Source organism: Barbus barbus (assembly GCF_936440315.1).
Source record: "Barbus barbus genome assembly, chromosome: 3".
Lineage (NCBI taxonomy): Eukaryota > Metazoa > Chordata > Actinopteri > Cypriniformes > Cyprinidae > Barbus > Barbus barbus.
The window spans coordinates 32,894,879-32,908,189 of record NC_136731.1 but is presented as its reverse complement, the minus strand read 5'-3'; the positions used below and the strand labels follow the sequence as shown (position 1 = coordinate 32,908,189).

The 13,311-nt window shown below is 37.6% G+C and overlaps 2 protein-coding genes across 2 annotated transcripts; one reads left to right on the top strand and one right to left on the bottom strand.

Moving 5' to 3' along the window:
• Window position 1: 1 nt before the first annotated feature.
• On the bottom strand, window positions 2-8,813 carry LOC306851444 (chaperone Ric-8A). The gene is made up of 14 exons (XM_079387678.1): window positions 8,708-8,813; window positions 8,503-8,593; window positions 8,151-8,198; window positions 7,889-7,906; window positions 7,204-7,296; window positions 6,407-7,023; window positions 6,153-6,288; window positions 5,436-5,624; window positions 3,478-3,572; window positions 3,242-3,392; window positions 2,674-2,769; window positions 2,095-2,239; window positions 1,010-1,280; window positions 2-891 (listed from the first exon to the last, which is right to left on the bottom strand). The coding sequence occupies exons 2-14, from the start codon at window positions 8,590-8,592 to the stop codon at window positions 750-752; spliced, it is 2,091 nt and encodes a 696-aa protein (XP_079243804.1). The 5' UTR covers window position 8,593; window positions 8,708-8,813; the 3' UTR covers window positions 2-749.
• Window positions 8,814-9,497: 684 nt separating this feature from the next.
• On the top strand, window positions 9,498-12,220 carry LOC306858757 (insulin; the record flags this gene model as incomplete). The annotated part of the gene is made up of 2 exons (XM_079399464.1): window positions 9,498-9,675; window positions 12,054-12,220. The coding sequence occupies 2 exons, from the start codon at window positions 9,498-9,500 to the stop codon at window positions 12,218-12,220; spliced, it is 345 nt and encodes a 114-aa protein (XP_079255590.1).
• Between the last annotated feature and the right edge of the window lie 1,091 nt (window positions 12,221-13,311).

Below are 13,311 nucleotides of genomic sequence, written 5' to 3'. Positions count from 1 at the left end.
TTTCAGACAAGACTGCCTTGGATTGTTATTATTATTTTATTTATTTGTTCTAGGCATACTTGCTGGTATTAGGAATGATATCGTGGAGGGAAATACATTGGAAATCAAGCAGTACAGTAAAAAAAATAACCTACTCTAAAAATTGTACTTGGGTTCAAAGTTTACTAATCATTTTGTAAATGAAAACATTTCTCTGAGGATGTGTTTTTATTCAGCGTTAGACTGATCCTCAGCAGTTCTCTTCAAGGTAAACATTCCACTCCTGCCAGAGCGCGGAAAAAAAGAGAATCTGTAGAACTGCATTTCCTGTTGTTACCATAGTAACATAACCATGGCAACACCAGCAGCATTTTCCAGAAGTGTCTGTCTGTCTTTGGCGTGATGGCTGTCTCTCTTTGTCTCTTTCTTTCTCCTTTGCTTCTTAGTAGCTTTCTATTTTACGGTTTCTAGCTCATCGTGACTCACAAGAGTTTTTTTTTTTTACAAAGAAATGACATTCTCCGCTATTTTGTGCACATTATAAATTATTCTTTCTTGCCTCCCTTATTTTCTTCACATATCATACAAAGCTTCGTTTATTCTGTTTTCTGTCTCGATAGCATTTATTTTTACATCCACCAACTGATTAAATGAAACAAATTATTTCCTTATAAGTTACATGATTTTTAGTTGCGCTATTATTATTGTTCTGGCATTCGTATAAAATATCTTGCACCTGTCTTTCATGAATCATCATTATCATCTTGTCATCATTCCTGCTCTGTTTCACTCTCATCTTCCTCCTCTTGCTCCTCTTCCTCCTCCTCCTGTACAGCGCTGTGCCTCGTCTGGCCACAAAGCGGTGCCAGTTCGCCGGCTGTTGTCACTCCCATTGGCTGAATGATTTTGTTCCTGAGCGGGTGTGGTGGAAGGATGAAACAAAAGTAATATATCATAAGTTCACTACACATTCATTTTGAACAGAAAATCAGTGATGATTTCTGGTGGATTCTCTCTGACACACACATACCGTGAGAGCCTGTTGAACATATTTATGAGTCTCAGCGCCTCGGCCTCTTTCTCTTCTTCAGTCATTCCTTCCATTGGATCAGGTTGTTCCTCCTCCACCCGTCCCGTCACAGGGTTAATCCTGTCCTTGGCCTGTCTGTACTCCTCCGTGTCTGAGTCAGAGTCACTGGAGTACTGCGGTTGAGGAGAGGGGCCACGGCCGTTCAAAAGACCCCGTGCCGCCAGCAGCCCCGCTGCATTACCGTAACCAGTGTACTTCACAAACCTGCTCACTGGGAGAGAAAGAGTTCATGAATACCATTCTGACAGCACTGTTTTAAATCTCACAGAAAGGCGTATTATGAATAGAGTGCTGCAGAGATGACATTTTTGTAGGCCGAAACCAGGAAATGAATTAGCATTTTAGCAAGTTTGGTTCCATTGTCCTGAAGGCAGTGTACTTTTTTGAACAGGTCTTTAGAATAAGTTTTATGCTTAAACTAAGCTCAAGATATTTTCATGTTTTAATGATATACACTACATCAGTAATACCCCTTGTGATTTTTAAAAAGCAGTTGCTAACATGAAGCTACCAAACAAGAAGGTTCATCCACTCACTAGTCTGCTTTTATAGCCTTATTGTATTTATAATCTTGCAAACTATTTTAACTCAAACTTTAAGGAAAAATGTTTTTGAACAAAGATTGAAATAGTTTTCCAAAACAGTGGTGGTGACATTAATGTCATGCAACCGTGGTGGAGTTTATAGTCTACATTCAGCTTTTACTTCTGGCGATTGTATTTAGGATTTAAAATTCATAAAAGCCGTGTTCATTTGTGACGATTATCATGATGTACAAAACATGTAAGATTCATAAAAAGAGCTTATTTTCTGCAATAATCCACTTTTAAAAAATCATGTTTGAGTTTTGTCAAGGAATGCAGGGTTATGTTAACTTCTGGGTTCGCCTACGAAAATACTTCTTCCCTGCATTTTCAATTATAACATGTTCATACCATGAAACATGAATATGATAATCATTCGGTATCATGGTTCGTGTAAAGTATGAATGTCAGTGCACTTTACATGGTTCAGTAGATGCATACCATTTTCTTTACAGAGCACAAAGAGAAGCTCAGCTGCACAGTGTTTGATATCAGTGTCGACATGGGTCATTAGTCGCACTAGTTTACTCCTCAGTGTGCTCCCCTGTTCAGGCCTCATCTCAACTTCTCTCAGTGGAGGCAGGATCTGTTTAAAAATAGCATAGGATCAGGCTCCTGGTGCATAGCCATGAGAATAACAAGTATATGTTGTGTCAAACTTAAGGTTTCAAGTTGTGCTCCAAAAGTAACACCTATACTCACACCAAGGATGATAACTGGATAACAATGACAATTACAGTTTTTAGTAATACAGTTTTGAGTCTATACCACAACTATAACGATAACGACAAAGAGGAAAAATATAATTAAAATAATTTTCAGAATGAATTTTCCAGCTGATAAATAATAAAATCATTGACAGCCAAACAGACAACATAACCGCAGCATGCTCTTATAATAAGTTGAACGCTAAAGTAAGTATTGCTGTAGTTATCTTTATAGTTATCATTCTTGGTTTGAACACTTTGAAACACACTGGTGGAAATGTTTAAAAAAGGTATTTTGAGGTGAGAATCATACCTGCTGTCTGAGATAGTGCCTTGTTTCCCTGTGTGCTTTGCTGCTCTCAGTCAACAGGTTTAACACTGGAGCCAACTTTTCCTTCTGTTTATGGCCCTAAATTAAAAATACAAAATATTTAGGCCCATAAGTTTTTTTATATAAAAATCCCATCTAATAAGAGGACAAACCTCTGGACTGTTAAAGGCATAGTTCATTTAATTTTTTTTTAATTCTGTCTTCATTGTTGTTCCAAACCTGTGGACATACTTTCTTCTGTGGAACACAAAAGAGAATATTTTGAAGAGTGTTGGTATCCAAACAGTTTTGGTTAACACTGATGTCCAGTGTATGGACCAAAATATTTCTCAAAATATGTCCCAAGGAAGAAAAAGCTAGATTTGTACAACAAGAAGGTGAGACAGATTTTTTTTTTTTTTTTGGATGAACTAACTGTTTAACATGCATGTCATGGAAACTGAACCCCAGTCTACAAAGTCCCTGGAAATCGAACCCTTAACTTTGGCCTCACAAGTGCCATGTTCTCGAGCTACAGGAACACAAGAGAATTCAGAGCGCTCTTTCTCACTCTGTCCAGTTTCTTCTCCATGAAGAGCAGCAGAGTGTGAACGCAGTCCATGTTGACTCCGCCGGACTCTTTCGAACCTTCAGACAGGCGAACGGACAGCAGAACATCCAGGCACTGCAGAGGGAGCGCTGAGAGCACATTCACTGTGTGTCTGTGGATATTCAGCACAGAAGAGTTAGAGAGATCAATAGGACGATACCTCTCAAGACTCACCATGGTTTGATTCTTACTCTCACCCTTGCAGCTCCTCTTTTCCATCCTCTCCCTCACAGGGCACGAGCAGACAGTGATGCAGGACTGCAGCTAGGTGCCGATACAATGCTCCAGCCTCCTGTGGCAGAAGGAGAACCAAAACATTGACAGTAAAATCAAATTCTTAACCTGTCTTAACCTGTTAGGTGGATAGGGGGGATTATATATATATATATATGTATATATGTGTATGTGTGTGTGTGTGTGTGTCATCAAATTAAGAATTATTTTCCATGACTTATTCATTCATTAAATCCACTTACTAAAGTCTTTCCTTATGTCAGGTAAATTTTGGCCACATTGTACGAATTCATTCCCAGTGTTGGGGAGTAACTAGTTACATGTAACAGAATTATGTAATTTAATTACAAAATAAGGTTACACTTTATTAAGGTGTTCTTGTTACAGTGTAATTATACATATAAGTACTGAGTAATATTAATTAACTACATGTACTTAATATATGGTTTGGGTTAGGAATAGGATTTGGCTTAGGGTTACTTGCATGTAATTATGCATAATTTTATTGTTATTATAATAGTAAGTATATGTAACGTGTAACAAGAACACCTTAAAATAAAGTGTTACACAAAATAAATGTAATTGTAATACAGTCAGAGAAAAAAATGTGTAATTAAATTACAGTTACTTATGAAAGATTACAAAGGGGGTTACATCTGAATATTTTCACACACATACAGATTTGATAGATTTCTTTCCCAAATTGCATTGACTGCTCTAATATATGAGACACCAATGTTTTAGGAGTTTAGAACACAGAAGAGGACACATGTTTATTTAATAACGGCTTTATTATAGCCCAAATATTTCCTATTTGGGCTTGTGTATATGCTTTATTTTTAAATTAACAGGTTTTTTTTTCCCCAAGGCATTGTTAGATGCCAGATTATTTTCTACGCAAATATTTGATTTCAAAAACAGTATCATAGCTATTAAACTATATTTTGTTATGATTTTAAGCCTGTATTTAACTTCAGAATGATAGCAAAGTAAAAAGAGGTGCTGAAGTCTGATTTTGTGGTGGCTTTGCTTTAAAATTAATTTCTTATCATTTTAATTCAAGGGATGAAGGATTTTGAAAGTCTGACAGTAATCACTGTTGAGTACTACTGTAAGGTTAACCCTGCCAGTAATCAACTGTAATCAGTTACATTACTTTAATAAAGTAATTTAAATACTTATTACATTTTAAATAGGGTAACTTGTCATCTGTAACCTATTACATTTCCAAAGTAACCATCCCAACCACTGCTCGAATTGAAGGGGGGCTGGGGGGATCCGGGACCCCCCATAAGGCATTAGGGACCCCCCATAAGAAGTAAAAAATAGACTTAGGGGGGTCCCTCAGACATTTTTACTTGGAGTAAGCCATTTAAAAGAAGAATAGTAGCTTATCTCTCTTTGTTATGCAACATTAAATAGTATATAGTTATGCATATTATGATCAAATATATTGTTTATTTTGTATAAATTGTATATTGCGAGACTAACCCCCACCCCCACCAAAAAAAAAAAAAAAAGTCTGATGGTGGGGACCCCCCATAAGACTTGATTCAATTCGAGCACTGATCCCAACACTCATTTTAGTTTAGTTAAATTGTGGCTATCTCTTTATTGACATCATCCTCCAGAATGTTTTTGGGGTTGGAACACAGTTCAGTTTGTATTAGTATTGGATTGATATGTGATGATATGCAACGTTTTGTGCTGTTTGGTTTGTTCAGTTCCATATTATTCATAATAAATTACAATTATCTTTATGTTTGATCATCTATTATATAGAAATGTCAGAAAAAGGTTCAAATATATCAAAATAAGCAATGGCTTAGCTCCTTAGCGCTTTATGTCCATTTAATGATGGAATGACCCAGCTGTGGTCATTAGGGGTTTAAAAAATAGCCAATAAAAATGCAGCGTTTACCTCATCTACTTCCTGTCTATGCACACTGTAGGTAATGTTGAACAGGGTCTTGAGAATCTCAAGGGCGCGCTGAGTCACCTCCTTACACACAGGGGGTGCTGTGAGGTCAGTCAGCACCTCATGTGTTTCACCCCAGCGCACTTCCAAACTCTGTTCCAGAGCAGCAGTCAGCATGGACACGCCGCGCTCCTGACAGGAAGAGCACACTGAATGAGTCTCTGAAATGCCCACAGAAATGAAACAGGCAGTTTTGTGTTCTCCTAACACTTTCCTTTTTTGCGGCCTTGATGGTGGTCTACACTGATACTGCAGGGTCCTCTAACTGTTGTTTTATTTCAAATTAATTGTTTTATAAAATTTGCATTAAACAAAAATAGAAGTAAACAGAATTAAAACAGAATTAAAGTTGAAAGATAAAGTTCCGCTAAATGTTTCATCGTCCCCCTGTTTAGTAAAAATTATAAAATGACTCTGTACTTCCATAATGATCATTTAAATGACTTTATACATTTAAATGACTTTATAAAATATGCAAATACATTTATGGTACTGTAGTATTCAAATGCAGCACTTAATTTTAGAAAACAAAATTATGGGGAGTCCTGGCTCTATCTTTCTGTCCACCAAGCGGTCATTATAGCCTGAAAAAAGTGTATTCCAACAATCCAATAAACTTTGAAAAAAATTATTTTTACAGTGTATGTATGATTGTGTTACCTGGCGGAGCTCTATCCTAAGCTCAGGCCGTAAAGCAGTCAACAGAAAGAGAAGTCGTAGTTCATAAAACTGACCGCTTGGAGGTGATGAGGAATGTATACCATCTTTAAGTCTCTCTGACAAACCGTGGAGCAACCTGGAGAAGAAAAGAAAGTGCAAGAGAATGAAACGGAGAGAGTTTTCTATAATGATACTGAAATATTTATTGACACTGTACTTGGCCAGTGCTTCACATGTAACAATTTGAGCCACACCTCAGGATGCTGGCTCTCTCTTGTGCTTTTGGGCTGTTGTAGATGATATTGCACAGGGCCTTCATCGCCTCTTTCCTCCAGACCTCTCCATCATCATACCCCTCCTCCCCCTCCTCATCCTTCTCTCCTTTAGCATCCCTCTTTCCTCTTGTCAACAGCCCACAGACCCCATCTTTCTTGACGTTTTCTTCATAGTGGCCGTTTTGTGTTTCTCTCCCAATATTACAGTTAGATGTCACATTCACAGGGTTGACCTGCAAGCCTCCTTCACTGACCAAAGGTTGAGCACAGGCTGCAGAGACACAGACTGAATCATCTCCCTCCCTGTAGCATGCTGGGTGTTGTGTATTGCTGCCATTATTATCCTCAGTCTCATTCTCATTCTCCGGGGTGATGTCACTGTGGGAGGAGCCCCACTCAGCCTCCTCTTCTTCAGGCCAGGTAGGCAGGGCAGAGATGCCCCCGAGTCGAGCAAGAGTTAGAATGGCATTGTCCGTGATCAGGGGAGCCAAGGCCTTTCGATCACGCGAGATAATTCGCAGAGTTTGCAGACACACCCTCAAAACACCTGGCTGCAGCCGCATGCGAATGAACCAGATCAGAGCTGCAGCAAGCCTCTGGAAGAGACAGCGAGGAAAAAGGTTTTAATTTTTAGCATTGTATTTTATGGGAATATATAATCAAATAGAATATGGCCAAACATATGTGGTGCTGGGTTGTACTTTTGGCCATATTTTATGGACAAAGTTCTAAAGAAAGAAGTTGTGAAAAAAGTTTGGGAAAGAAGTTTGACTCACCCTCCGCAGAGCAAGATCTGGATCCTCATTCTCATCAGAGTCCAGATCTGAGTCAGAGGCTGGAACATACTCTCTCACTTTATTCCTGCGGAACTGAGTGAAAAAGAACAAACAAATTCACAAGAGACAAGAGAAAGAGATGTAAACAAGCAACAACAACAACAAAAAAGCTTTTGCAATAATGACAGGTGACATAGAAAAGAATGAAGTCAGTGTCTGCCCTTCAAACTCAAGATTCAGATTTAAACCATGGTCTGCTTCTTTACATATAAACAACAGAACATTGAAGTCCATTGAAGACTATTAAAGGCTTTGGGTACAGTCCTTCAACACAGAGGAGAGATTATAAAAGCTTTTCATTTGTAAAAGCTTTATTTTGTGAGCCCAGGCATCATAACAGTGAAAATGGCTCTTGTGAATGCATGAGAACCAATAAATTCTCTTTTTGACACACGGAATAATAACTGGTGCTTAGTAACAACAAAATAATGAGCTCAAAAGAGTTTACAGGTACATCTGACACAGACGCTCTGGGTGTCGGTGCCCCAGGGTGAGAGACGGCGAGTATATTAGTTTCAGATTACCCACCTCTCTTGTTTTTCTTCCCCACAGACGTCTCACTCCCTTCTTTATTTATCTACAGCAAATACCTGCTCTTTTTCTGTAGGTCATGTGAAAGATTTACCTCTTCCAGCTCTCTTTGCTGTTCTCAGTTCAGCCGAGAATAATGAGCATATGACAAAAAGAGGGAAATCATGATTTAAAACATGCTTGTGAGTATTATATACACCAAATGAATGAGATGAGGGTGAAGTGAGGGATAAAGATAAGTGAAGGTGGATGAGTGAGATTTACATTATTAGCTGTGTAAATCCAAGCCATGTGTGCCCTCGGATTGAGGGCAGATAGATAAACACACAAACAGTAGCATAGTCTTTAGAATTTACCTTTCTTCTCTCTCTTTCTTCCACATCAAAAAAGAAACATTGTGAGTTCTGTGAACACCAAAGGGAGAATTAAAAGGAGAAATATATGAGGGACGGCAGGATTTGAAGGCTCTGCAAATGCTAGACGCATTAAAACTTCACCACACTGCAGAAAGTGTAAAATGACTGGATAAGTAATGAGAAACACCCTTCAGGTTTACTCCAGTTCTGTTGTCATGGAAACTGCTAATATCTGAGTGTTGTAGAAGTAGTAGAAGATTCTAACACAGTTTTTTTTTCTGTCTGGCACAGTGATCATGTTAAGCATAGTATTAATCTTATTATATTGAATTAAAACTGAAATTGTATTTACCTCAGTGTTGTAATCATCCAGATGCGTTTGAACATTGTCCTGGTCGCCTTGTTTGATAAACTGAATAATCTTCTCCACGTCCACAGGCATTCTTAATCATTAATAATCAAATAGAAAATATATTAATTTTCATGAGGAGTATTTCTAAAAAAATACTGATATAACCTTATACAATATTGAGACACATTTATACTCCTGCACTTACCCTCTTTGGTTTTAAAAAAGCACAGATTTGAAAAATGTGATGAGTTTCCTTGCAAACGGCACGTGTTTAGTGCGTCTCTGTCTTCATATGTTCCTCTTTGTAATCTGACAGGCCTCAGATTTATCTTTGAGTTTTCCTAAACTAATCCCACCCATCCTCTCTCACTCATTCACACACTGCTCATAAAACTCCATGATTGTGCATTTGGTCTTGACTATGGGTACATGTTTGCTCTATTGTATTTTCTTTCTTTATAATTTTATTTTAATCATGTAAAAATAATACTACTCACTGCAAGAGTTATCCTCAGAACAGGAGCGCTAATTAGTGAGAAAGCCAATAGGGCCAAACAATAGGAACCAATAAAAGCTTGAGCAGCTATGCTGGCATTCAGACAACAGTGAATAAAAGACAGAGGGCTGGAGAGAGAGAAAGAGAGAGAGATGAAAGCAGCACAGGTTTATATAAAGCTTAATAGGGGTAATTAAACAAAGTGGGGGTCAGGAAGAGAAAGGCTGGGATGACTGGGGTGAGCTGATAGGGGTAATTATTTGTACTGATTGAAGGTGATTAATTGAGGCTAGTTGTTCAGCTCACTGATGGACCCTCATAAAACGCAGAGTCCATTACCACAAAGAGACACACACACAGAGAGAGAAAGAGACAATAAACCCCAGCACTACTGGGCTGGACGACACTTTCACTCTTGACGGGGCACAATCATCCTGACCAGACAGCAAAGAGTTGCTATTTTGTGTTTCATGATCTGTTAAGTTTTCTCCTATACAGAATGCAGAGATCTGGATTGCTCCTGCTGTCGCTGTGTGCCGGCTCTCTGGTGACCCATAGCGGCGCGTTTGGGAATCGAAGGCTGTGCGGGATTCATCTCGTGGAAGCGCTGCTGCTCGTCTGTGGTGAAAAGGGCCTCTTCTACCAGCCTGGCAGGCGTGTCAGAGAACACACTTTCCGTGAGTCGGGTTACACATGCATTTCTGTGCGATGCATTCCGTCAACTTTACAGTAAGAGATAGCGTACTGTTTGTCCTTGTTTTTGTCGAAATTGTTTTCCGTAACAAGTATTAAGATAACCCAATCGATGCAAACTAAAGTTATTGGGTAAAAAAAGAAACGTTCAGTAGGCCTATCACACTTTTTTTATATATATATCTATGTGTGTTTTTGAGAGGTTAAGAGGTTATATAATTCAAGAGAGAAGAAAAATAAATGATAAAATCGAACTAAAAATTTAAATTTTTACATATAAATATACCATTTATTTTATCATCTACATTGGGTTATTTTGGATTAAATTTTATTTAATCCCCTGCTAATTTTGTACGTTTGCCCACTGACAAAGAAATGATCAGTCTATAATTTTAATGGTAGGTTTATCTGAACAGTGAGAGACAGAATAACAACAACAACAACAACAAATCCTGAAAAACACATTTCAAAAAGTTATAAATTGATTTGCATTTTAATGAGTCAAATAAGCATTTGATCCCCTATCAATCAGCAAGATTTCTGGCTCCCAGGTGTCTTTTACAGGTAAGGAGCTGAGATTAGGAGCACTCTCTTAAAGGGAGTGCTCCTAATCTCATTTTGTTATCTGTATAAAAGACACCCGTCCAAAGAAGCAATCAATCAATCAGATTCCAAACTCTCCACCATGGCCAAGACTATAGAGCTGTCCAAGGATGTCAGGGACCAGATTGTAGACCTACACAAGGCTGGAATGGGCTACAACACCATCGCCAAGCACCTTGGTGAGAAGGTGACAACAGTTGGTGCGATTATTCGTAAATGAAAGAAATGCAAAATAACTAACAATCTCTCTCGGTGAAGGACTGAAATCATTCACCGAGGTACCCCTGCTCAAGAAAGCACATGTACAGGCCCGTATGAAGTTTGCCAATGATTCAGAGGGGAACTGGGTGAAAGTGTTGTGGTCAGATGAGACCAAAATCCGGCTCTTTGCCATCAACTCGCCGTGTTTGGAGGAGGAGGAATGCTGCCTATGACCCCAAGAACACCTTCCCCACCATCAAACATAAGGTGGAAACATTATGCTTTGGGGGTGTTTTTCTGCTAAGGGGACAGGACAACTGCAACGCATCAAAGGGACGATGGATGGGGTCATGTACCGTCAGGGCATTAAAACCTGCCATGCAGGGCATTGAAAATGGGTTGTGGGTTTTTCCAGCATGACAATGTCCCAAAACACACGGCCAAGGCAACAAAGGAGTGACTCAAGAAGAAGCACATTAGAGTGGCCTAGCCAGTCTCCAGACCTTAATCCCATAGAAAATCTGTGGAGGGAGCTGAAGGTTCGAGTTGCTAAACGTCAGCCTCGAAACCTTAATGACTTGGAGAGGATCTGCAAAGAGGAGTGGGACAAAATCCCTCCTGAGATGTGTGCAAACCTGGTGGCCAACTACAAGAAACGTCTGACCTCTGTTATTCCCAACAAGGGTTTTGCCATCAAATACTAAATCATGTTTTGCAAAGGGTTCAAATACTTATTTGACTCATTAAAATGCAAATCAATTTATGACTTTTTTTAAATTAGTTTTTCTGGATTTTTTTGTTGTTATTCTCACTGTTCAAATAATAAAATTATAGACAGATCATTTCTTTGTCAGTGGGCAAACGTACAAAATCAGCAGGGGATCAAATATTTTTTTTCCCAACTGTATAACCCCCCCATACACCAAAATATGCCATTAAATTTGATCATCATCTACTTACTGTTGTAGCAAACCTATATGACTTTCTAACTTCAGTGCAGCACAAAAGAAAATTATAGAATAATGTTGTCAACTACACAGTTTTGATGCACAATCTGTCCATTTCTTCTATTGTTCTGTTGTTATTTAAATGAGAAATTAGACATTTCTCAAAACATGTTATATAGAAGACAGAAAGTCATACTGGCTTGGAATGACAAGAGGTTGAGTACATTAAGACAATGTTCATTTGTGGGTGAACTAGGCCTATCCCTTTTAAGTCCAAAATGAATAGGATAGATTTATGATATTATTAAGCCATTAGACTACTCGTGAAAAAAAAAAGAAAAGATTTTGATATCAAAAGGGTAGCCTTTCAGGTGTTAACATTTTTGTGACAGTATCCAATTAATCCTCTAGCCAACCATCCCTGGTCTCCTCATCTCTTTATGAGTGTAACAGAGTAGCATGTGATATTTATTGGACGTTCATTCAGGTCTTTCCGTCTGTATGCGTTGTGTAGAAAATGGAAAACTGTTTGTTTAATTAAATTAATGAATTTAATATTGGTATGCATGCTACGCCTGTCTAGACTACTTTTGAATCCCGTCTTTCAACAGGCGCCATGATGAGGAACAGCACCCCCTTCCTGCGGCAGACTGGACCGGCTGCTCAGAGAGGAGACAGAGGCACTGCCAGAAACACTGTAGCAAAGAGAGGCATTGTAGAGCAGTGCTGTCATTTCTACTGTGACTATTACGACCTGGAGAATTACTGTAACACATAGAGAGCCTGCTGCATGCACTTAACCTGAGTAATAACTTGCATTATTTAAGTACTGCAGGTCTGGGATATGCTAGGCCTCTTTGGATGATATTAATTATGAACAGCAGTGAATGAAGGATGACTTGAAATGTTACACAATGGGCATGTTTATGATTAAAACGTTTGCATATATTAAAAAATAAATCTGACTGTTTTTGTTTGTGTTGCACTATACAAAGGGTAGGATGTTAGGATATTAATTGTAGGCATATTTAATTATTATTATATTACTTTAGCTCAAACAGTGAAAGCATGGTACTAAGGAGATGGGTTTGATTCCCGGGGAATGCATGAACTGATAAAAATGAAAAAAATGTGTAGGCCTACCTTTAATGCAACATGATTCATAAAAAATAAAAGTGCATAAAAATGAAAGCATTACTGAAAAGTATTATAGAAAACAATGCAAAACTGTATGACAAACAAAGACAAATAGCTAAATGTTTTCAAGATAGTTTGTGAACGTAATAATGTGAACGTTTAAGACTTGTATTAAAAATTAACCATAGTTTAAAGACCAATTTTAAAATCAAGTACTGTATTATTAAACTAATAATAGTTCTAAATAGCACTATTTCAAATAAATTATCAGGCTCAAACAATCACCATATTAGACCATCAATAATCGACTACAGGACATTTATTAATTAATACAAATGTTAATGTAATGTGAACATTTAACCCTAAATTATTTTCTAGATTTTCTACTTTCTGGTATATATATATATATATATATATATATATATATATATATATATATATATATATATATATATATATATAAATATATTAGTGCTGTCAAACGATTAATCGCATCCAAAATAAAAGTTTTTGTTTACATAATTAATAGGCTAAGTGTGTACTGTGTATATTTATTAAGTATATATAAATACAGTACATGCATGTATATATTTAAGAAAAATATGTTATGCTTATATATTTAAATATATATATTTAACATGCATATATTTTGTAAACAAAAACTTTTATTTTGGATGCGATTAATCGTTTGACAGCACTAAATTTATATATATATTAATAACAGAAATTTCC